Source organism: Candoia aspera, chromosome 1 (assembly GCF_035149785.1).
Source record: "Candoia aspera isolate rCanAsp1 chromosome 1, rCanAsp1.hap2, whole genome shotgun sequence".
Lineage (NCBI taxonomy): Eukaryota > Metazoa > Chordata > Lepidosauria > Squamata > Boidae > Candoia > Candoia aspera.
The window spans coordinates 135,512,972-135,539,547 of record NC_086153.1 but is presented as its reverse complement, the minus strand read 5'-3'; the positions used below and the strand labels follow the sequence as shown (position 1 = coordinate 135,539,547).

At 39.0% G+C, this 26,576-nt stretch overlaps 1 protein-coding gene across 1 annotated transcript in view; it reads left to right on the top strand.

Moving 5' to 3' along the window:
• Positions 1 to 4,719: 4,719 nt before the first annotated feature.
• Positions 4,720 to 26,576, top strand: part of PXDN (peroxidasin) — an 83,444-nt gene continuing 61,587 nt past the window's right edge. The window contains exon 1 of the mRNA XM_063313998.1: positions 4,720 to 5,134. Coding sequence (XP_063170068.1) covers positions 4,908 to 5,134 — 227 coding nt within the window. The 5' untranslated portion in view covers positions 4,720 to 4,907. The remainder of the gene's footprint in view (positions 5,135 to 26,576) is intronic.

Sequence of the window (26,576 nt, the reverse complement as noted above, 5' to 3'; positions counted from 1 at the left end):
TGACATGCCCAAAGGGCAGAATAGTAATGAACACCAGTACTACTACTACTGATGATGATGATAACAATCAGTGGGAGGGATTATAAATAGGTGGCATTCCTGTTAAATAGGGCACATAGGCTAGATTCACACAGTGTGCTACAATGGGTTAAAATGAGGTTGGGAAGCTTCTGATAATTCATACATCATCTTCTTTTCCTTGAAGACTGATGTTAAAGGATAAAACATCTAGTTATTTGTGTTACTGAGCAGATTTTAAAACTCTTCTATAAAAAATATTCTCTCTCAGGAAACATACACTCACATTGGAGTGTGCAACCTTTTAGAAATAAATGACCACTATACTGGGAAAGAAAACAATATTTTAATGATTTATAAGAAAAATCAGAAGAGAATTTTAAAATGCTCATTGATTTAACTTTGGAACATCTTAAGGAAATGCAATTTGCTGCCAGGATCAACCTGAAACAAATTTGAAGCCATGTGCTTTATATCTGGCAGTCATGCTCTATTTATGTGAAATTAAACTAGGAGTATTTCCGTAACTCCATTTTCATTTATATAAGTTTTCTAAAAGCACAATTATTGGACAAAGATAAAACCAGCAAGTGGCAGTATTTGACAAAAATCAAGATGAAGAGCAGGAATGTTTGAAAGGAAGTCTCATGTGTAGGTGGAATAAACAAAGTAGTAAGAATAGTTTTATTTGCCACTGATCAGAGGCCTTACAGTTGGTTTATTATACTTATTGTTTTAATTTTTATAACCATGGACTGAGAATCGAAGAGGAAGCATTCATTAGTATTAATGGGATTCTACTGTTTTGTGAGACTAAGTAAGGAATATGCTTTGGTTGAGAAGCAAGGCATTCTGCCACTGAGGAGCTCAATCTACAGGTCCAGATTCTTCAAGAAATCTGTTTTATTCCATATAATTGATGATAACATAATAATCAGAGATAAATTCTTCTCCCAAATGCTCACATTGCAAAAGATATCACTAGGTGTTCAAATTAAAATTCATCATGTCTATACATTTAACATTCCAACTGATCATCTGCCCTGTATTATTTTTATACTTATTGATAGGATCCAATAATCCTGCTACTTGGAAAAATATTGCATTTCTACTCTGTTCATCTGATCAGCTGTGGCCATGACTTGCCTAAGTTTGAAAAGTTTGAAGAGAACAATGATACTGATGGAAAATGATACTATAAAGATTTTTTGAAAGCGGGAGAATCTTCTTTTTCACATTTACTGTCTGCTGAGATCTACCAATGTCTTTGAGTAATAGTAATAAGTCTTTTTGACCCAAAATATGTCTGCTCCATTTCTTCTACTTCTGGATCTAACTTTAGACAATTTCAACATTAGCTTACAATCTTCTAAAATGGCCTGGACTATGCCTGGATAACAGCTGGCTTTCCTATGTAGAATTAATTCTGCTCCAAAAACAAACTTACTTTCCTTAAAACCCATTGCATATTACTACTTGCCAATAATTAGTGGAACTGCAGAGTTCTTCCTCTCCAACATTTCATGATGGCCTCATAATTTTTATTAATACAGGACATCCTGTTTCAGACTCCAGATAATAAAAATACAGCTCCAGTTGTAAATTAAGTCCTTTCAGTATTATTATTTAAGATTATTTAGCATAAAAATGTATCATGTTGCACCTTACTCCTACAGAAAACAGGAACCAACTTCCCCTTGTCCACTGCCAGCAGATTATATGTTTAAAGTTAAATGTATAAATATTACATCTACTCAGATTTTTATCAGTACAGTTATACAAACAGCACCATTGGCAGCCTTGCATATCATACAACCATCAGAAGAAAAAGTTCATGTTGACCCAGCAATAGTATTAGACTTTATGGTATTGTGTGTGCTTGTAACAACACAGAATTTTCTGATGAGTGAATGAAATGTTGCCTAAGCCAGACAGAAGGCATTATTCTGGAAGACAAATAGAATTAGAGGGGAGCAGCCACAGATACACACATAAAAGCACAGCTCCCAACCTTACCACATAACTGGCTGTTGTAGTCTTTGTGTAAAGTCCTGGATGCCTTTTGTTACAATAGCCTGCTGAAGATGCTCACAAAGCTTCCCACCACTCCAAATCTTGATAAGTATTACTTACTTAACTGAATATTCAAAGTTGCACCTATGTTCTATGTGAAGATCTCTAAACCAGCCATCCATGGTGATTCTTTTGAGTGAGGTTTCCACATTGCCCTTCTCTAGTGTGGTGCATACAACCTCCTGCATGGTGTTATGGTTTGCATTCAGAGAAACACCCCACCCCCACCCTGAGAAGCAACCATCTTTGCCTCTGGTTGTAAACTCATGCTGTTTCTGATGGGATGCTATGGCTCATTTTAAGTCATTAAACGGTTACATAAAACATGCCACCTCTTTGCTTATGTTTTCTTCCACAGACATCCAGAAGATCCTTACTCTCTGGATAGTTGGAAAACAAGCTTTGCTATTGCCAGAGGTGGAGGGCAGAAAATTTACCAGAATTAAATTATTCTGTGGGGGAAAAGTCCATTCCAGACAAATCTGGCTCTTTCAGAGTTGTATGATATATCTTTTTCAGGTGATTGTTCTAAAAAACTATGAAAGTAACCGCATATTATTTTATTGCTGATTGGCCAACTTCATTTCCAACATTCCAATAAACATCATTTTTCTCCATATATCAGAGCTTTCACTTTAAATATAATGTTCAAACCTCATAAAATAGGTGATTATTTTTTTCAGATCAAATTATACAGTTCAAACACTTGTGCAGACTATGGATACTGAGTAAAAAATGCTAACTGAATCAGATTCACACACATAGGAAAATTTTCCAGTTCAACCTTTTTTTGAAACATAACATCTCTAGCTAGCTTGCCACACCATGTCCAAGGCCTCAGTCCTATTCTATATTGGATTTCTCTTTTTAAACTTAATGTATGAAGGAAAGTTGGCAAATGAATATGCCATGTATCTCGTAACACGTAGTCCTTCTCTGTTCACAGGAATACAGTCAGAGCCAGAGCCAGGCTTAAGAAAAACTGGGTGAATGCTGTAGGGAAACCATCAACTCTACTTTGTTGCTGCATTAACATAATGCAGGAATCAACGTTTTTCTTTTGCACATACAGAATTCAGAAAGCATCTGATGGAAGTACTTGAAAAATGACTGCCATGGGAATATTTGCCTATTTATTCACAGAATACCTGCCCAACTGGGCAGCTTCAAAACCAGAATGTTTTCTACCACTGGAGTGGGACCCAAAGCTCTTTCTGCAAATAAAGGCAATGTTAGAAGCTGATGCTTTGCACTGTCCGGCATATCTCAAGGGCAGCATCTGCAAGTGCATTTGTACCCACGGCCCATGCTGCCTACCCCTGACTTAAGGAATCCTGAGGAGGCTCTTAACAGCTTAGAGGCCTCCATTGCCAACCTTTTCCTCAAATAAGAGCTGAGAAGCAGAAATCCTTTTATTTACAGCCATGATCCTCCTGATTTTGTTAACAAGTCTTTGTGGACAAGAACCGTTTACAATTGTTCAAAGATGGAAAAAGGAGCTGGAAGGTCCCCATTTGACCAACGGACAAAACCTAGTTTTGTTGTTTGTCAAATGGGAAGCCTTCAGTCCTTATTCCATCTTTGAACAATTGTAAATCTACTCTTGTCCCCAAAGGCTTGGATAAAACATTTTCATACACACCCAAAAGGAGGACGGAGGGAGTCAGGCCAAACTACTTTGGGAGCCCATTTCACAATCTTGGCTACAAGACTGGGCATACTGGGAAAACAAAAACAGCTGTGATGGGTAGGCTTGCTTTGTATGTTGAGTGAGCTGCTATGGTTCTCTGCAGCCACAGCTTTCCTTTCAAGCAATGGAAGCTTTAAAAAAAGGTAGGCTACTTTATCAGCAGGAGCCAAAGCCTATTAAGTCTCATTCAGCATCTGCTTTCATTCCAGCTCCAAGTTCCAAGAAGAACTGATAAAAAGGTTCTGAAGAAGGGATCTTTAGGGTGCTTGAAACATCGTCAGTCTTTGGAGCAGAAATATGGTAGCCTGCAAGAGGGGCTCATGTCACCTAGGCGCCTACCTGCCCAACTGGGCAACCTAGAGGCAATTTTTGAAAGCGAGGCGTCTCTCTTGTGGCACTAGCACCAGCGGATCCTAACCGAGGAATTTTCCCTTTACAACGCGCACTGTTGTCATGGGATGGATGCATACACCCAACTTTCTTCAATCAGCATGAACGTGAGACTTTCGCGCGCGTTCTCCTCTTCCCGTCATCATACCTATACAAATAGAAAGCCAGGAAGAAAAGCCATCCAGGGAAGGTGGGGCCGGGAAAGAAAAGACCCGTTCTCTCCCACGGCTCTGCTGGGAAAGTTCTCGGCGATTCGTCTGCCTTAGCCTCAGACGCCTTTCTCTCAAGCGGCGGCAAGGGAAGGGGAGCTAATAGAAAGAGCGCTGCTTCGCACTCCCGCCTTTCTTCCTGGCGCTTGCCCTTCCCGCAGCTGGCGGGAAAGCAGCAGAGCAGGGTTGGCCGTCCCTTTCGTCCCTTCCGCGAGGGCTACTCCAGAGGGACAGAGCCGAAAGCAAGGCCAGCCTCCGCTCAAGGCAGAGGAACGGAGTGAAATCTGCGGGAAGCTGGCCGGCGGGGCGGTCCCTTCGGCTGCCGCCCCCTCTTCCTCCGCCCCCCACTCCGGGCTGTGCGCTGGGGAGGTGTTCGCTGCTGCAGCCCCAGCAGCCTCTCCGTCCGTCGGCTCGACCAGCGCTCCGAGAGGGGTAGTCGAAGAGAACAAGATTTGCCACCGCCCCTCCTCGCCCTCTTCCATTCCCTCTGGTGCGGGTTCCCCTGGCCCGCGCGGGCGCTCGGCGGCATGGCAGGGCGCAGAGCAGGCGCGATCTTCCCCGGACTCTGCTTCGGGGTCCTACTCTGGAGCGGGACCCTCTTGCCCCTCGCTTCCCCCCAGGTTCCCCCGTTGCCGCCACTCCAGCGGGGGAGTGTGTGGTGCCCCAGCCGCTGCCTCTGCTTCCGCACCACGGTGCGTTGCATGCACCTCATGCTGGAGAGCGTCCCGGCCGTAGCACCGCAGACCACCATCCTGTAAGTGGGAGACGGGAATCCCGCCTGGGACCGGGCCGTCTGGGCAGGGGAGAAGGGCGCTGCCAAAGCCAGAATTGTCCTCAGTGCAGTCCTTTGTCTGCAGCCCAAGGGTATGGGGGGGAGGGGCCTTACTACGGGTAGTAAGTAACTCATCTGTAGACTTTCTTTTGTTTGCTCCAGCCTCAACTTTTCGCGTTTGGCCTCGATCCACAAGCTCAGTAAGTTGGAAGGCAGGGAAAGATCCACAGCCCAGCGACATTAAATTGCCTTTAAACTGATTTTAGCTACAGGAAACTCGGAAAGGATTAAACAGTTGGCGACTTTCCATGTAAAATAGCTTTTAAAAGTTAACTGGATGTTTGTAGTTTGCTTTGATTGTTTCCGCTGAATTCGACAATAGCTCGGACTCCAGTTCAATTCATTGAGGGCTTTCACTGCACCAACTTCAATATAAAAAGCCTTCTGTGATTTCATTTTTCATAGTTGTTTGTTTCCAACTTTCTTTTCTGAGAGTTTGATCTATAGCTTAAAGATCTTTGTCTTTTTTAGGAACATAACCACTAACATGAGCTTGTGCATCTTTTCCAAAGTCTTTGAATGTCTTTGTTGTACAGTGGTGGCTTTCCACTTATCCTGAATTCACAATGTCTGTTGAAAGGTCTTGTGGGATATCCTAAAAATGCAGCAACTAGGCACCATTATAATTGTTATATTGCATTTTTTTCTCATAATGAGAATGTTGTCTTTGTATATATGGTTTGTATTTGGGGCAGGGAGATGGGAGTTTTATATGTGTCTTCAAAGTCTTTGTAAACAAAAAAATGAGACATGAATACTTGTGCATGAATTTTGAAGAAAGTCACCCCCCCTTTCCCCATTATAACCAGTTATGAGACATTTTCAAACATGTATCTTATTAGTGGCTTTAAGTGTGGCATTTTTCATCAGAGAGGAAAGGATCTTTAGGGATATTTTCCTCTTTATTTTAATGCATGTAGCTATAAAATATACAATATGGAGTCTGTACTGAATTATATCAGAAGAATTACATTCCCCCTCTTTCCAAGATTTATACTCTTGCTTGATGTTGCCCATTCCAAGAACTCTATTGGCATGACTTGAGATCTTCTAGTATATATATATATTTAAAAAAGCCTCTACAAGGCACAAGCCCAGTGTGAACCATTAAAAATGGTGTGGAAAGTTTGCTGTAACATCAGTGCTTGACTTCACTGTTTTGAATAATCACATGCATTTGTATGCAATTATCTGGGAAGTGAGCCTGTGGTCTAAAAATACTGAGATACGTATTGTGTCCATTTTAGAAAAGGATATGTAAACCACTATCTACTTGTTCATATATTGCAGCCTTTCTCAACCTTTTGACCCTGGAGGAACCCTTGAAATATTTTTCAGGCCATGGCGCACCCCTGTACCTTTAGACTCAAGCATAGGCCAGAAGTTACAAAACTATTATATTTGTTTCATGGGTAAGCCTGTATATATGGATTAACAGTGTTCTTAAACTAAAAATAAAGAATAAAACTTACCTCTTTAATGTGAAGTTGCCCAAATTTGAAATAATTTTTAAAATAAATTGTGATCTCCCACGGAACCCATAGTGACCTCTCGTGGAACCCAAGAGCTCCAAGAAACCCTGGTTAAGAAACCCTGATATATTGTGTAGATTGAACAAGATGGTCCCTTGCTTGCTGTCATTTAGTCATTTAGCATAAGTCCTAGTCACTTAAGAAACACAGTCATGTAGTTAACTTGGCAGTAGTACAGAAGTGGTTTGTCATTGCCTTCTTCCTGTCTGTTTTGTTATTTCCCTGTCTAGCCTCCAGTCCTAGGATTACAAACTAAGAAAGATGTTTGCTTTCTCATATTCTAGTAATATTAACAGTGCTTAGACACCTAGTAGGCCAGCACCTCACAAAGAGGCATAGCCTAAAGTGGCTTTCCCCAATTCGGAATGAGTTTGACTGTAACTCCCAAAATTTCCAGCACCCAGCTATGTTGGCTTGGAATTGAGGGAGTTGAATCCAGTGGACACCAGTGGAGAAGGTGTTCGTGTACTCTGCATGGAGAATTACTTCAAATTCACAGGAGTTAAAGTGTGTAAGAGCCAGTTCTTTGCAGGGCTATATAAATATTCTAAATTTTCAGGCAGCCAGGTATCTGGGATTTTCCAAGAGTTGTCTTTTGGCATTTTCTTTTTTTAAAGTGTTTTTCAATTCTTGCCCTTTTTAAAATAACATATGTACAAACCCATTTGACTACTTGTAATGTTCATGTTCTTGTACAGTAACAAACTACAAGATTCCAGTGTTGTTCTTTTTGATTTCCAAAAGCACTCCTGCAATGCAAGAAATACTTTTTCTTTATTTACTCAGAAATAAATCCCCTAGATGTTTTCAGGTGAATTTTCTAGATAAATGTGCTTGGAACTTCATTTACTTTATAACATCAGGATTTAACTATACTGTAACATGTTCTTATAAATCCTAGTGGAAAGAAATAGCTTTTGAATTGTTTAAATCCCTTTAAGAATATTTTCCTTTGTTTCATAATTCCAAAAAACAAAAAGTGCTATTTTGCCATTAACTGAGCCTTTGGCTTAATACATGACCTTTGGTTGCATGTGAATAATTCTACAAAAGTAATAAAGAAACTGACTAATGTGAGAAATGAGTGCTTAATGTTTCTTGCATTGCATTGAAAAACTACATTGACAGAGCACTTCTGTGTGTTCAAAACATTCTTCATGACATTTCCTGTCATTCCCTTTGTGAATGCTCTTCAATGAAGCTTTATGTTAATGTTTTCTGTTCAAGTCAGAAGGTTTAAATAGATGTATGAATAATAGTTGATTGATGAAAGTACTCATACTCTGTGGTCTTCACAGTTAACAGTCCTTGTTATATGTTAAAAAGTTGTGACTTGCATTCTTTCTTTAAAACTTCTTTAAAAATTTATTTTTTACAAAACCTTGATATGAGTTATGTGGTGTATTCTGTAGATCAAGAATAGGCAATCTGATGTTCCCTAGTTGTTTTGGACAATAACTGCCATAATCCTAGATAATTGGTCATGCTGGCTGGGATTTATGGGAGTTGTCTATATATATATATAGGGGTCATTTTGGTTGCTTGAAAGGATAATAATATAAGCAGTCTTCAGTACCATTCACAGTGGTATCCTTCTGGATCAGTTCAGGGGAGTGGGAGGCACAGTGGGAGGTTCTCTTTTCTCCAGGATCACTTCCAGGCTGTGTTGGTGCAGGGGGAAAGGTCTAGTCCTACACCCATACTTTGCAAGATCCCACAGGCTCTACCTTCTCCTCACTCCTATTTAACAACTACATGAAGCTCCTTGGTGAGGTCATCTATCATCTTGAATAAAAATATGGTGTGTGATATGAAACTTTAAAAGGGTAAAAATAATAGAATTAAAATGACTGTGCATTTATATCACAGAAGAACTACTCAGAGGAGTCTGACTAAATTGGTCAAGTCTTCTTCCTTCTTTGTTGAAAAAGGATTCGTTCAAATGTTGACAGAAAAGATATTAATAAGCTCCTCTTCTCTCGTTGAAGAGGCTGGCAAAGTAAACCCAAAGCAACCAAAAAGGGATAGCTTAAACCAGCCTTTCTCAACTGTTTTACCCTGGAGGATCCCTTGAAATATTTTTCAGGCCTCGGGGAACCCCTGCACATTCAGGCTCAAATATAGGCCAAAAGTTACAAAATTATTACATTCGTTTCATGTGTTGGCCTGTATATATGCATTCAGTGTGCTTAAACTAAAAATAAAGAATGAAACTTACCTCTTTAATGTAAAGTTGCCCAAATTTGAAATAATTCTTTAAATAAAGTGTGATCTCCCAGGGAACCTCTAGTGACTTCTCGTGGAACCCTTGGGTTCCACAGAAACCTGGTTGAGAAACCCTGGTTTAAACTGTTTTTACTGGGAAGAAAATCTGAGCCTCATAGCTTCCTTTCCACTTCTGATAAAGAGAGCTACCTTGTTGAACAGAGGAGGTTGTGTGTATAGGTATGTGTGTGGAGATGTTATATTGGCTAGCATGCCCTAGTTGAGAGAAGATAGGCCAAAAAAAAAAAGGGTGGAGAAAGAAAATGAGAGAAACTGCAATTGGAGGGGAACAGAATCATGTGATCCTGATGTAATTGGCTTAGAACAAGTGTGACCAGTGCTTAATTTCTAAAAAGGGAATATTTAGGCTTTAATTTATGTAGGAGTTATGCTTACACTATGTCAAGTAGGTACATTTTTCTAACCTCCAAGTTTGTACGTGATAAATAAATGCATTTCCACACATTTGTATAATATGAGCCTGCACCCTGGATCTTTTCAGTACCTAACAATGCTGCTGCTGCTGCATCTTTCTCTATTCTTTCTCTGTTCAGTCAAATCCTAGGACCGCTGAGCAAACAGATCTCAGGTATCAAAACTGTCACGTGCTTTGCAAATCTTATTTTCTTCATGTAGTGAAAAAGGACTACGCTCTTATTTATATATTGGTCCAGAGTTCACTGATACCAGACTTCATGCCAGGCATGGCAGTAAACCTCAAATAGTCAACAGTGCAGGCACTTAATCCTGTATTCTGGAACTTGCTTACAACAGAAATTCACAGGCATGACATGGCTGGATAAGGTGCTTTATTGCAGATAAGATTTAAGTCATATAGATGCAAAAGGTCTGCCTACTATAGAAATAGCAATCTAAATCTATATGTAGGTCTCTGCTCCAGTTCTAGGACTTTCCATCTCACCTGTTTAAAGAATATAGCTGTTCTTTTCCTGGTGTTGAGACTGGGGGACTGTATTTCAGTTCTTACAGTAATACAAAGATGAATCTAATGGTATATCACATCTTCCTTTGAGCACTGTAAATACAATTTTCTAGATGCTTCTTATTCATAACTGTTGGCTAAATATTTTATCAGCAGTTTTTTGGTTTTTTTCTGATTCTTATCCTTCATGTGACATTTATTTCTGATTTCATAGAACCATTGAGTCTGTAGATAATCTTATTTTCATTGTAGTTTATATTCTTTGATTGGGGGGATACATTTTGCTCATAAGAATCAGTGTTGTGTCTGTCCAGTCTATCCCACAGTGGTGTTGTGAGGATAAAATGGGGAGCTCCCTGTGTAAATCAAATTGAATTCCTGGAAAAAACGTGGGATATAATTCTAGTAATTAAGAAAAATCTAACCAATTCTAGTTTACACAAATACCATCCATTATATCTCTCCATACCTTCTTCCTTCATGTGTTAGGGCATGTATGGATATATCTAGTACATACATTCTTACATAGGTGGATGTTGGTAGCAGGATCCACCCCACATCTATGGAAGCATACACTAATATATGTGTATACACTAATTAATATACTATCTGATTGTCTGCAGAGGACTTTCTAACTTTTTCTTCTCTGTTCAAATATAATTTAATTTCATGTCTGTGCTACTGGCTGCTTTAATTGCAAATTTCCAGAGATTCCTTTTTTGTTATAATTGTTGAACTTTTTCCCCAGTTCCATGTCAGATCACTCAGTGCTTTAGAAGCAGCTTCAGAAATTACCTGTTTCAGGCAACAGTTACCTCAGGAAAGATAGGTAAAAAATGTCTAGCTAGCAATATTGCATAAGATTGCTTTTATTCTGGAATGTGTTTTACACGTAATGGTCTCTGATATCTATTGTCTCTAATATTTGTGTCTCTATACATACTCAGTAAACGGTGTGGTTTTTTGTATCTTGGCACCCCTTTATATCAGATAAGTGTCTATTAGCAGATGCACCATCTTCTGTCCATCAAGAATGTTATCTTCTCCTTTGTAGTTTTCTGTGGGAGATTCTATTAAGACTCTGGCTGTGATTATTTATTTATTTATATTTTATTTTTATCCCACCTTTATTATTTTTATAAGTAAATCAAGGTGGTGAACATACCTAGTACTCCTTCCTCCTCCTATTTTCCCCACAACAACAACCCTGTGAGGTGGGTTGGGCTGAGAGAGAGGGACTGGCCCAACGTCACCCAGCTGGCTTTCATGCCTAAGGCGGGACTAGAACTCACAGTCTCCTGGCTTCTAGCCCAGTACCTTAACCACTAGACCAAACTGGCAGCACTGTACTTTTATCTCCTTTACTACTGAATGTTTTACCTGAGACTACTTAAAGCTGAAAAAGTGTTTCTCTTGTCTTTTCTTTTTTAATAAAGTAATTTTATTTATTGCTTGTGAGATTGGTCTATGTCCAAAGGAAAGGAGGCTGTTTTCCCCATCGTATGCTTCAAAGTTATAAATGCCAGGATATGGTACTATAAAATTTATTTCATTTTAATCATATTTGTTGGGGGGTACTTGCTGGTAAGGCTATGGGACTCTTAGCTGTTTGACAAGCTGGGGTTAGGGGGAAGGACGCCAGGTAAAGGCATCCCCTCGCAAGATAGGTGATGGCAGCAGTAACTAACAAGCAGGTACACCATGGGAAGAAGGCAGGGCCAAGGTGTGTAAAACTCAGAGTATTTGGGGGAGAGGAGGGTTGAGCCCTCCCACTTTTCTCTCTGCTCCTACAAACATGTACGTACACAAACACTAGTGCACATGCATGCATGTAGGCATATGCATATTCACACACACTGTTTCATCACTGTGTATGTTTTCTTTCTCAGGTCATTTCTCTGTATGAGGTGAGGTAAATTGAAAAGAACATTTCTGGGCAAGCATGAGGTACCTCTTGGTGCAAACTAAAAAGTTGTGCCACTCAACTTGCATAAGTATGTGCTGGTAGAACCACTATAGCAGAGCCCTCCACCCCATAACAAGGCTCCATTACCATGGTTTCAGTTAGACTGTAAGAGAAGGTGGGAACAATCCACTGCTTGGTCACATGTAATGATGTCCATAAATTTCAAGGTGGTACCAAGCAAATGCAAAATGATTGCTGGCTCAGCTGGAATGGAATGTGTCAGATGTTAGGGGAAGGAAGCAGCTCTTTCTCATAGGCTACCAGCTTTGGATTCTTGTTGCTCTGGGGCTCTCATTGTTGCTAGGGGCAGCTGTTTCCTTTGAAAAGAGAGCTGAGCTGAATGTAGGACTAAGACTCAACTGGAGAGATGGTGAGGGCCTGTAGACTTCCTTTCATTTGTTCTCTGGACAGCTGCAATACTACAGTTGTTGCAGTCATGTGTTATCTTCCTTTTGATGGCCTTATTTCTCATCTCTAACTGCTTTTCCAAAATAAATACTTTAAATATTATGAAAATAAGGAGATGTAGTAAGCACTGCTTCTGGTGTGTTTATAGTAGGTAAATAATGTATAGTAACTGAATATTCTATCATAGGCTTCTAACACTTGTTGGGGTTTCAATTCACAAACATAATTTTTGGAGTACATTTTTATTTATTTACATTTTAATCCACATTCCATGAAAAGTAACTCCACTTTGATCAAGCAGTGCAGGCAATAAGCCCTTCCTCTCATTAGTATCTTTGAATTCATAAGGGCTGGTTTCTTCTATTATTTATTTACTCAGAGAATCCATAGGCCACTTTTTTAGGGATAACCCTTCCTCAAAAAATAGTGTTGTGAAGAAAGAGGTCTGGTTAAAGGACTGCAGTGATGTGTGGTTGCATATTTTAACAGGAACAGTTTCATGAGGGCGAGGCTGCTGCTGAAAGGCCTGTTTTCACACATAGAAACACAAATAGACCCTCCCCAAGATTTAAAGAAGAAAGGCACTCCTTCTGGAAACAGGGTCAAATCATTTAGGCTTTAAAGATGAATGCCAGCATTTTAAATTGAAGCCAGAAGGCAACTAGTGTTGGTACAAGGTCTTCCCATCTGGTCCTCGGTGGTATTTGCGCAACTGAATTTTGTGTATTTTAAGTGTTAAGATAGTGTGGCCAACTGCATGGCCAACTGTGGCATTATGCAGGTGCTTTGCAGGTGTTATGCAGATGTGATGTTCTGCAGATATATTATAATGTTGCTGCTCAGACTACACAGAGAGAGGTTTTACTGTCTGTCTGGATTGTCAGTTTTGTAACTCATGCACTGAACTTGCAACCCCCAATAATATCTTCTAGAATATATAACATCTTTTTCCTTGAGTGGTTTTTGGGCAACCACAGATCATACTAATGTAGTGCTTCTCAGACTTTGGGTTGGGGCAGGGAAGTGTCTTTGTGGGCTATTCCATAAACGTTTTCTTATTCTAAAATTAAAGCATGTCCAGAATTCATCATCTAATAATAATATAGCTTAATAACATTAGTATTGCCTTATTATGACAACCTACTTAGAGGAGTCACTTTACCTAGTACGTTTAAGGGTAACACAAAAATATTGCAATGAGGCAGTATTATAAATATTATTGATTCTATGCCAGGGATTTTGTTATCCTTTTGATTATTTAGTCCTGGCCAAAATGGTTTCTACCAACATTCTTCTAATTTGAGAGGACATTATTTTTCATCATGTAGTGTATATATCATATAACTATGTAAGAATGCCTAGAATGGAAGAGAACTGTGTTGTGTTGAAAGATAGGAAAGATTTATACTAAAGTATTAAAGGGCCTCCTGCATCAGTCTTACATTGAAGAAGTACTGTCAGGTTTCAGTGCAAAGAAACTATTTAAGTTACTGAGCATGGTTCCTACGTTAGAATAGCTTGCTCTGAAATTTCAAGTTGGCAAAACCACAGTCCACTAAAGTCTACCTCTTGTGTTAGAAATGGTGCTGAAGAAAGGATCACTTGAGCCTATTACATAAGCCCCACTTGTGCATATGCAAAACTAATGATGCTATCAGGACAGGAGTAAGGGGCAGAGATGAGCTTCACTCTGCAGAAGGAGTGGTATGAACTCTGGATGTGTCAGAGATCACTTACCACATTTTGTGGTAATAAATACTACATCTCAAAAATCTCCCATGTGACCATTAAATCGAGAGTTAAAAATACATAATGGAACTACAGTATGCCACCTGTTTGCCTAAATAAGATCTTCTGATCATAGCTTTACTTTGTGATGACTGCAACACTCAAGCACTCATTAATTACGACTCATAAGCTTCTGCTTAGAAATCTATTTTAATGGTGCAAAGTATTTCAGTACAGAAGAAAAGTTGCAAATAAAATTCCCCATGCATTTCTACAATTAAAAGCTCAGTAACTGCAAATTCCCCCCCACTGCCCCACTTAGGTATGTGCCCCCTCCTTCCCCTGCCAACAGAAGGTTGTAACGGCTCTTCGTAGATGACCTTGGCACGAGGAGCTAGCCCAAACAAGATGATTCACACTCCAACCGTGCTCCCCCTCCCTGTTGGTTGACTTGCATGTTGACACGTGTTGCAGCAAGATGGATGCGAGTCCGATAAGATGTTCTGGGAACATTTGATCGGGGAGCATGACATACTTACTGAGGAGATCTGTTAACAACCTTCTGTTATTAGATCTATTAGTTAAGCTTCATAGCTAAAATACAGTGAGTAATACCAACAGTACCCATCTGCTGACTGAACTCCATCTGCCAGTGAATGGATTTTTTCACCCTCTTGCTGGATCTTCAGATTTCCTGTGTCTCTAATGTCAGCAAAGGGGACAGGGGAATGAGGAAAAGATAGGAAGGTCCTTTGTGTAACAGACTCCTTTACAATATTGAATGTTTGCATTGTAAATGCCCCATTTGTGTCCATTCCTTTTTTTCATTCTAGAATTGTCCTGTTTGGTTCGTTTCCAAGTTGTGATGATGATACAGTTAAAGTTAAGAAGGTATACCATTAGCATTTCAGGTTATGAAGTATTCTGCACTTTGCTTGAGGGAATCATCTTTTCATGAGGCACCAGTGAATCAAAACAGTTCAGGTGGATGACAGCACCTGGCTGAACTTGGCTCACTTTGGGAAAACTAAACTAGGTCAGACCTGAGTAGTACCTGGATGGGAGACCATCAGGTCGGTAGGCTAGACTGGGAAATTGAAAAAACATGAAGCAGTGGCAAACCACTTAAATATTGTTGCCAAGGCTATTTATAAATGTGTCCATGAATTCAGCAGAGTTAAGCTCAGTTTGAAGGAGACTTTAAATCATGAAGAAGTTCATAGTAAATGCAAAATGCAAGCTGAGTTCTTGGGAGAAAGCACTTGGAACCCCTGGCTCTCTTAGAGGACTTTTTCCCATGCCTGTTTTCTCTCTGTAGTTCCTCTTTCCTAGCCTTTCAAGATTTGTGGGATTTCAACTCCTGGGAATTCTAGAATTTATTTGGGAACATGTATTCCAAGAGGGAAGAGGGAAGCTTCTCCTTTCCATCCCTTTCTCCCCTTCTACTTGCTATTTGCCCAGGCTGCTTTGGTTCACACCCTTTAGGAAACTATGCATAGACTGGAGACTCTCTTCTCATTTTGGCTTGGTCTGTACTATAAGGCATTGTTTACTTAGTGCCTTTTTATTTCACTAAAGAGCACCTGTTGCAGGAAGGGTGTCTTTGGAAGACCAATAAATATGGATGTAACAGCAGCACAGAGTTTGGATACTGGCAGTAAATCAAGTTCAGGCAGCCTCAGCTGAACAGATACTACAACTATGAAGAAGAGAACTTTGCATTTCTAACACAAATAGCTGGTGACTCGTGCACCTTAAGGACTAAAATGTTTATTATGGCATCAACTTCTAAGCACTCTACTCCACTTTATCAAATACATGAAGGCCATGTTTGTACAACATGAAAAACCCAGTCATCTCTTTTCCTAGTCAGGAGATTCAGTTTTGTATGCTAGCAGCATGCAGCCCAGGTTGTTTGGGTGTGTCATGTATTGGTCATTTTTTAAATCTCCCAGCCACCCAAAGGATCACCTCCTATCACTATCACCTCCTGTTTCCTGTCTTAATTTTTTTTCTCACTTTTGTAAGAGAAAATAATGTTCAAAAGGCCATTGTGACACAGTTGGGGTTGGCACCACTATCTCCCCCTCTGCCTATTTTTCACACACAAACACCCCCGTGTAGCTATGAAGGATGAAAGCTACTTAAGAGACAGAGATAGGAGCTCGTATAGAGGCATCTGTAGAATATCAGCTCAGTCTCAGTTGTTAGCTATCGTGGTCCTACCAAGGTAATTAACATATTGCATGATAAGAAACATTTTTCAAAGTTTAAGCCTTATATGATAGAACTGTAAGTCTTGATGAACTCACTGCAGCAGTCTCCCATTGAATTCCTTTGTATGAGAACGACACCTTTACTATATGTTCAGATGTGAAATGTCCTGGAGTAGGGAGTTGAAATGTTTGTCTATTTGATTCTTAATACTGCAAAATCTGATGTCTTTTCTTTTTTCTTGTCTTTTTTTGCAAATAGATTGACCTGTTTGTTTTTCATAGAATGCAGAAGAGGGTCATTTGAACTGAAGTGAACTGAATTCCTTATGTTATAGATGAGTCTGTTTGGTCCTGTAGGTGTTGCTACAGTAAATAAGGTGTAAGATTTGGTTTCTGTTCCTGTGTCTCTGCTATGTGTCCTGTTGCTAGTGAGTGAACTTTTAATTAGGGATTTGCCTATGAGCCAATAGAGGCCTATCACCCAGAGCCTAAGAGAAAAAAGTATCATTCAGGATTGGTTATAAATAATGGATGATATGTTTGCATGGCTTTAGATGGTGATACAGAGCCACTGTGGTGTAGTAGTTAAGTGATGGGCTAGGGCTGTGGAGTTCAAGTCCATTCTCAGCCATTGAAGCTCCCTGGATGATTTTAAGCCAATCACCTCCTCTCAACCCAACCAATTTCACAGAGTATAGAGAAAATTGGAGGAGGGGGTGCAATGTTTGCCAGTTTTAGCTCCTGAAGGAAAGGTGGGATAGAAATCTAATGACAAATAATAAAAGTGATGCCTATATTTCTATTATGTTGTCTTTAAAACCCAGAAGAAGGGCTATCAGGTATGGACTGCAAAATTCCAGATGACCACAAGATAGAAGCAAAGAAATGCTGAAAACTATTGCCACCTAGTGATCATTCACAACCCATATTGGTGGTCCTACCTTGAAGACCTTGAAGGTCAGAGTGTCTAAAGTAGAAATAGGAACAGTGTGTGTCAGCAGCCATATTGAGTAAATGCATGTAATTCAAGAACTATTTCCTACATACCTGTCTACTTTAACTGTTAGCTCGTCTTCATAGGTCGTCTTCAGAAGTCTCCCTTCCAAATGAAGTTTGGACTGATAACTGAAAGAAGAATCTTAGGGGATCACATGGCATACTCTCCAGAAGGAGGTTTGCCTGCTGTCATGTTGCAATTGTTACATTTTTGGCATCAGAGAAAGACAAGCTCTCCTAGGAATTTTAGAACTTAAAGTAAGTGCACTCAGTTAAAATTTATAAAAAATTACGTTGAGGTGATGGCATTTACCTTTGTTACGTTATGCCTCTCATCTTTAGATAGGGTTAGCCGCATTTATGTAAATTCACAATTTTGATGTATGTTAGATTCCTTCCTTAAAACAACTCCCATCATCTGGGAAAGTGAATAAATATTGAAACACTGCATTGGGAGTTAATTCTGTAATTCACGTTTTTGGTATACTGTTTGTGAACATCTATTTTAAATGCAGTTATTTTTCCATTTGAGTCCAAAGCCATATTATCATCTCTAAACTACCATTACAGATAGCAAGCCATATGCTGATAGCCTTTCTGTGAAGAATGCCACTTTTATTGTATCCTTACATTACTGAAATCAATAAAATTCAGAGACAGTTATTTCTTCAGGCCCCTGACTCACGGAACTTTTATTGAGCTACTGCATTTTAACCATTGGGTCATAGTTCAGAAGTTTTGCACTCTAGGTTTTTTTTCCCCCCTTTATAGCCAGAAACTTCAGTTTATCTTCTATTTTTTTTTAAACAACCCTTCAATCAGTTCTAAAGGTTATGTCTGGTGAACCAGCTGCATCACTCTGATACATCAAGTATTCTTCTATTCCATGAGATTAGCAAGTTGCCTTTTTGCATTTAGTTACAATTTTAGAATACTGAATGTTTATATCTGTTTTTGTCCTTCTCAATTGCTGCCAGGACACAAGTAGTTCTGTTGAGTTGCAAGTTCTGATAATTAGACTGCATTCAGGCACAGTGGATTAATACACTCAGGCTATTAACAAACATATATGAGACTAAGAAAACAGTCTTGGAAATGTCAGACACAGCTGTGGAATTTGCACGAGTCATATTTTCCCTCTGGCTTTTTCTGGGGGAGAATACTCTGGGCAGATTGAGAAAGTAATGATAGAGAAGAGGTTTTAGTGTAGCACTGGGTTGCTCATTATTCACAGTTCTAAAGGGGGTAGAGTATTTCAAATGAGGGAACTCGGATTTATATTCCATCAAAACGCACCAGTCATATGCCATCTTTTATATTTACATTAAAATGATTTGAAGCTTTTTATATAAAGAAGTCATGACAGTTCTTTTTTTATAAGAATTTTATTAAGTTTAAGCAAAGATAAAAGCTACAGAAAAACAAAAAACTGCAAAGAAAAGAAAAAAACTTTAAAAAAGCATAGAAACACAAGAGAAAATTTTTTAAAATTACAAAAAGAGGTGACTTCCAACTTTTGACAGCAAGGATATACAACAATTTTCCATAATCAATGCCTTACTCTATATTAACCCAAAATCACATTATTTCTATCAATCATTCCATCGGCACATTATAAAAATCACTAAATACAGTTGCTCCCTCCCCTTATATTAAAAGAAATATACACGAACACCCCTCCTAATCAACTCCTCCCCAAAGACAACATTTATTATTTCCTTCCTACTACTATTCTATCTGTTCCTGTCTACTATAATAAAGATCAAGTTCTTAATTTAAAAAACAAAACAAAACCGAGCATTCTCCTTAAATCCTATCTGGCTATCACAGCAAAGTACTGTCATGGAAACAAAAGGGCTGATACTGATTTTTTTTAAAAAATCTATCCATCTCACTAGAAGATATAAAACAGATGCAGTCTCTGGTACTGTTTATTCAACAGAGGAGTCATTATACTGAATTAAGGCTAAACATATCCATTCAGGTAAGAAATGCGTAACTAAATAGTGATATCAAATTACTTTGAGAATTATTAACACTTCTATAAAGATTTTGACTGGTTTCTTTACATCCTGGAACTAAAATACCTTCACTTCAAACAGCTGGTGGCTGTTTGCCTTCTAGAGGCTTTGTTCCTTGGATGCACTCTCCTGACCATTATAATTGTTTCTTATTTTGATTGGTTTTATAATTTGATGAACTTGTAGCCCACCAAATGTCTTTTGATTATCAGGAAAGAAACGATTCAGTGGATGAATGAGTGGGTGGATGAATAAATCGATTGATTGATTGAGTGCCATCAAGTTGTTTTCAACTCCTAGTGACCCCATAGATTGATTTTCTCCAAGAAAAAAAAATACAAGGACATTTGTTTGGGAAAATCCAGTGAAAAAGACAAAGTATGTTTTCAAATGATCAGCACTTTCTGGTTTTCCAAGTACTTGAGGTACATTATTTAGTAAAAGTCTGGATTGTTGTACTATACAAGGTTCTTGGAGGTTAGGATGATCAGTTTCAGCTTACCTTGCTGCCTGTAGAATGCCCAAAATATCAAATAGGATGAATAATGGAAGATTATCCTCATGTCTGCAGGAGAACTTCTTAGATGAATCTGGAATTCTTGAGATCAGGCAAAATCAACACTGAAGTCAGTGCCCAAAATGTTCATAATAGTCACAGACTTAATCGAAATCTAAATAGTGAGATTAAACAAATTCATGGAAAATGTAACAGCTGGTGGCTAACTATAATAGTTAATGGAAGCTATAGGTACAGGGCAGTGTGTTTCTGGCGCTTTGCAAAGAATAAACTGTGTTTTGCTCAGTGTACTGCCTGCTGGAAGCATCCTATTAGCCAGACAAGACAATGCCAGACTAACAAAGATTCTTGGTCTGGAGCTGCCAGATTCTTAGCTTGGTGAAGATAACCAGCCATGAACAGATGTTTCTGACATGTTGGTGATTATAATAATTCATGTATTGTATGTGTGTGAGACATTATGTATGTTCTTGTACATAGGAGAGAGAGAAAGAGTAATATTACATTGATTGTTTAATCTATTCTCCCTTTGTTTCCCAATTTGAACACAGGAAGGAGATTAAATCTACTTTATTTGATTCTTTCTGGGCTCCAGTGCTTGACAATTTAAGTTGGATGATACTCAGTTTTATGTCGCATATTCAGGGCAAGAGACTATATTGACATAGAAACTTTTCTTAAGGGTATTCACTTCTCCAGATGTTTATGGTTTGGATAGATATAATTTATTTTTATCCTTACATCATCCTCAAAATTAGCCATGGGCATCAACTGGGGATGACAGATGAACATTCAAAATACCCGGAAGGACCCAGGTTAGGGAAACTTGCTTGTGTCCTGAGAAACAGCAAAACTGTCTGAATAATTGAACAACTCTATTTGCAGGGGATTGTGGGATATTAGTTGTTTTGTGTTCTGCAGCTTGGGCTCAGCAGAGTTGTTAGAAGAAGAATAAAATGTAAAGGCTCCCCCAATGTCCTAACAGCCAGGAACCACGCTGAGACGAGGAGTAGGTCTCTAGTGTTTATTACTGCTACATAAACAGAATCCTAACAAACTGAAGAAGCGTGGGAAAAACCCAGACAGATAAACCCCAGAAGTTGAGGCGGGTCTGATCTGTGTCTCTTAGAATGGCTGCTTAATTCCTCAGTACTACACACGCGTTTTCCCCCCTGGATAGAGGCCCCCTCCTGTTCGCCATCAGTACTCATGACACCCAAACTGAGTTTGATTCCTGGTGACTCTGTAGAGAGGTTCAAATGATCTTTCTGGCAACAGTATGGAAATAGGTTCTAATTGCCTTCTTTGGAGATGTTTTTAAACTTTGCAGACTAGTCTATAGCCTGGGAATTCCTGGTAGTGTTCCATTCAAGTTGGAATAATCCTACTTAGTTTGTTTGAGATCAGCCCAGCTAGGCTAGATACTGTGACAAAGCAAACTCATCTATAATAAGATTCAGTGCTGGGTTACATACATCTTTCTTGTTGCCATGGCCCTGTTCTAATGTCTCTTCCATTATCATTTTTAGAACTTATTTAGGCTTGCACTTGGCCAAACTGTAACAGCCTCATATTTGATTAAGTCTGCTCCTATCCTGGGTTGAAATAAATGCAGTTAGGGACTAGTATAGGTAATCCTCACTTAACAACCACAATTGGGACTGGCAACTCCGTCAGGAAGTGACACAGTAGCTAAGTGAGACATCACATGACTGCAACAGACTTACGGCCTCACTTCTGCCGTGGTCATTAAGTGACTGCGACTTGTGATTTTACTGCTGGCTTCTCTGTTGACTCTGCTTGTTGGAAGCCAGCTGTGAAGCACGCGAATGGTGATCACATAAGCATGGGATGCTGCAACAGTTGTAAATGCCCTCTGGTCATGAAGCACCTGCATCCCGATCATGTGACTACAGGGATGCTGAGACAGTCATAAGTGCAAGGACTACTTGTAAAGTTGCTTTTTCAGTGCCGTTGTAACTTTGGTCGCTAAACAGGGCAGTCATTAAGTGAGGACTATCTAATACAGCTTTTGCAGTTGTGGTACCTTTAGAAATTGTCTGTCATTGACTTGATTCAACGTTCAGAATTTCTTTAATATGCCCAGGTTCTTAATAGAATTTAGCATTAATCTGAAGGCTTTTGAGTTTTATAGACATGTCCGTATTTCCTTTACTGACAAACTTCTGTGCAATATTTTTAGAAAAGTAAAGCTCATAACCATTTGAAAGCAAATATAGCTATCCCCTTGGCCATATGGGATACTCTCCAGTATGAAGGTTTATATCTGCTTCCTGTCCTGTGATGAGATTCTCCTGGAGGATGTGGGAATAAAAGCGGTTGAGGATGAGAAGCCACTGAAAGTCATCTTTGACTTGCAGCCAAAAAGGAGCAAAACCTCCCAGTGTGAGTTTGCAGAACTGAAGAAGAGACCAAGATGCATAGCTATAGGAGGAGAATAATCTAGGCTGGGTCTAAATTCTCTTGGCATATGCAGATGTGGTGCTTTATGGGTGTTTGAAGTACTGGAAGTTTTTCTCTTGTGCACCAAATCTGTGTTGCCTCAGTTTTTAAAGGCCCAATTTGTTTTTTTTTGCACCTGTGTCCTGTTTCCATAACCATTAAAAAAGAGACTCTATTGACATGAATTACACATTCTTTCCCCTTCCCCTGGGCATTTTGTGTGTTGTTGCCCAGAATCCTCTCTTATTTTTGTCAGTCTTATTTTGTTAGATTTGTGTCTGAGCAAGATTGCTAAGACAATAAAGAATCACCTAGCCTATACAGCTTTTTGTTCACTTTTCTTTTGACAAAGAAAAATAAATTGAAGCATCACTGCTACCGTCAGAGGGTACTTTTGTATAAAGAATTCTTGTGCCAAAAGAATACCTTATTGTAGTGAAATATCTACAGCTGAGAAAGTCTTGCATATGATGGATTTATAGAGGAAGTAAAACTGCTCCTTGTTATTGTAAAGGAAAGTGTCTCCGTAATCAGTGAGGCAAAATAAGAGGAAGGACACTTAGTATTCTAAATGTGAATGTAAGGAATGTACGGATGCCAGGCCAGAAAGAACAGCTGACCTCTTGAAGTCCTAAAATACCTCTCTCAGAAGAATTCCTAATTTCTGTCCACAGTCCCTCGTTCCTTAAGCACTTTCTCTAGATGCCCCCTGACCACCCAGAATGATCGTGGAACTGCTGGCTTGTGATGGTTGGTGTATGTAGTTCGGAATTAGAATTATTCAGAACAGAAAAGCTAATAGAAGCAGGCACAAACTAAAACAACATCACACAAATACTTGGTATATTTTAAAAATTTATCTGCCTGAAGAGTTGTACGCAGGAAATTAATTATGTTTCAGTTTCAGATAAAGGATAAAGGCACCCTTGAGTCCAGTTCTGTCCCTGTTGGCTCTATCTGTACAGTTTTCTTAGCAGCATTGCAGAAGTGGTATGTCATTGCCATCTTCTGGGATGTGTTTATTTCTGTCTGGCCGTCCATCTGTCTAATAGCCCTGGAACTCTGGGCAGTCTCCCATCCAACTATTAACCAGGGCTGACCCTATTTAATATCCAAGAGCAGCCAAGGTTGGTTAAGTGATGCCATGCCATGTGAACCTCCCTATTGCATTATCCATATGGGATGCCACAAAAACTAAAGTCCATAAATTTAATAACAAGTTCAGTTGCTGGAAATGTAATATACAAATAATCTGTGCAGTGCATATTTGTATAATTTCTTGAAGGTAGTAAAGTAACATACTGAAACATACTTTTAGAAGGAATATATGAAATAACTGGATGGAGGCTTAGAAACCAGAGTCATGTAAGATGTAGAGAAAGTAGAATTTTCTTGATGAATATATTGACAATAAAATTGCATGTGTCAGGAATCAGGAATAGTGCAGTTCAAGAACTGAAAGTTAACTAAAATGGAAAAAACTTGGATATATACAGTAGGCCTAGGAAAAGGGTAAAACCAAATGGCTCTGCTGGTAGAATACCATATTGTAAATATATAATTCTTTAGACCATCAGAAATGGCTATCTCTTTTTCAAATATAGAATGCAAGTTCTATGACAATTGGTGATGATGATAGATAATTTAATTAACTACAAAGCTATCAAAATCTATGCACACACGTCACATGCATACACATCAGCACACTTAACTATTTATGCTGGCCAATGACCAAAATGAAGATTTGACTTGACATTTAACAAACATTACTCAACATTCTAAGAATTTATGTTACTGATTTTTAGTGTGTGTGTGTGTGACAAACTGTAAGTCTTGTTAATATTATTTAAAACTATAACATATACTTTCAAAACAGCCCACCAAATCCAGCATTACATTACTGATATCATGCAGTTGTGCTGACTTGGTTGTATAACTTTCTTTGTCTGGTTTTACATACACTCTTCTGAGTCTTGTTTTTAATTTTCTGCCTCGGTGTCCTTGAATAAAAGAATAAGCATATATAAGCAATGTAGACTTGCTTGCTGGGAGCTGGAGATCTTTTGTTATTCACTGGAGAAATGCAGCGAAGAGATTTGGTGTTTATGTTGTTTGTTGGTGAGTACATTTGAAGGAGGAAAAAAAAGTTCTTTTCACATTACTTTTAGTTGTTTTTTTTCCCTCATTCACTCTCATAAATGGGAGATTATTTAATCTTTCTCCCTATGAAAGCCATGCAGGACGATACAATATCACTACAGTTAATAGCTCACCCTTGAAACTTACAGCATTAGTATTTTAGGGAGACTGTTTTAAATTTTTCCAGCTAAAAGTATTTGTGTCTCTGTGTGTGTGTGTGTGTGAGAGAGAGAGAGATTTTGAGACGAGGAAATTGGCATTTTTAACGTAATTTTGTTTTGATTAAGAGATAGTGATAGTGACAGCATTGTCTCACCGTCTTGTATAGAGATTAATTTTAAGAATGCCCCTTCAGTGTGATCTGCAGCACCGTGCCGGCATCAACTTTACAGATGTGTGGTGCAGTTTTAAGGCACTGAACGCCAGCTGTTTTGACTGATGAGTGCCCACTTTCAATTTCATACTTTTCCTCTGTTAAACTGGAAGTGAGGGAACAAAGATTAGAACTGCTAAAATCAGATCGTATTAAAGAGTAATTCAGTAGCATGAAAAAAAGAATAAAGGAGAATATTAGATGGATGGAATTAATTTTGGAATTAATTGTGGTACTAATTTGTGCTGCTCTGTGGAGAAATTAATTTGGGGACATTTAAGCAAATAAACATTGGGGGAAAATATTTGTGGGGATTTAAAACTCATGTAAAATTAAGTTTTAAATCATGTGTGGATAATAAAACTCGTGTAAGATTAAAGCTCTTCATGGGTTATCTGATGGTTCACCCCCCCCCCCCACTTACATCAGCCTACCCATCAGATCCAGCAGAGAAGGCATGCTGAGGGTACCATCAGCTGAGGACGTACATCTGGTGGGTCCCAGGTGTTGGGCCTTCTCTGCTGTGGCACCTGCCTTGTAGAACATTCTTCCCCCCAATACTAGATTAGCTCCACTCCTTTTGACTTTTTGGAAGCCCTTCAAGACCTGGTTATGTCACCAGGCCTGGGGCTCCCAGGAACAGGAAACAGGCTTAGATGGCTCCATTGCTGAATTAGCTATCCTCTCTTGCCTAGGGTTTGTATATCTGTTTTTTATCATGTTCATCTTTTAATACTGATTTTTATATATTTTTATACTGATTGTTTATGTATGTGATGTTTTATTGTATTGTTGAAAGCTGCCCAGAGTCACTTTTCTATGAGATGGGTGGCTATACAAGTTTGATTGATTGATAAATAAATAAATTTACATTTGGAGGAAATTTATTGAAGGGATATTGGCAGTCTTGATATTTGGGATAAGTTAGATCCTGTCTCTGCCTTATATTAAGTGCCTAGTCAGCAGGAGTGTGTTCGCATGTCCGCTTCACAGTTACGTAAATCAGAGTTTGCAGCAGCAAATGATTTGCTCAAAGGATTGGATAAGTATATGACTTCTGTATTTGACTTCCCAGATTTCTGTATGGGATATAGGTTCCTAGTCTCCGTGTAAAATGATGTTCATTTCTGATACTGATAATCGTTGACGTACCGTTAACTAAATGTAATGAAAAGCAGATTTGATTGCATGAACCTTCTTCTGCGTATTGCTTGAAAGTTTTTTCTTTTGTTTTGGGTTTTGCTGTCAGGAATCCCTAGAGCTGGGAACTTAAGGACACTCCATGGAGGAGAATTAAGGGGCAGGCAGTCCTGAAAGAGCACTGTTCCCTTTATTCTTGGAAATAACATTGGTTGTTAGCTGTGAAGTAGGATTGGAGAAGGGCAAAGACAAAAGCATTGGGTCCAAACTGGGTTTGTTAACTTTTATGATTTAGCACCTTATACCATATTTCATTATAATGCAGGAATGTGATGATGTATCTCATGATCAAGATATTTATTGTAGTATTGCATTTACTCGCTTCCATCTCTTTCATTTCACCATTCAATTCAGCACAGGAAGCAATGACAGCTGCTGAATTTGATGCCAGAGCTCTGTTCGAGAGCTGCTGCTGGGTTTTTCTTCTTGTTGACTCTCCTCACTCCAGTCCTCTTTCCCCTGAACATCTGATGCCGTATTTATGGCCGGAAGTAGGAGAAATAGCCCAAGGGGGGTACAGCATTGAGATTGAGAGAGGGGGAAAAACAGATGGCTTTTAAAATAATGTAAGAGGTAGGAATTACAGACTTAGTCATA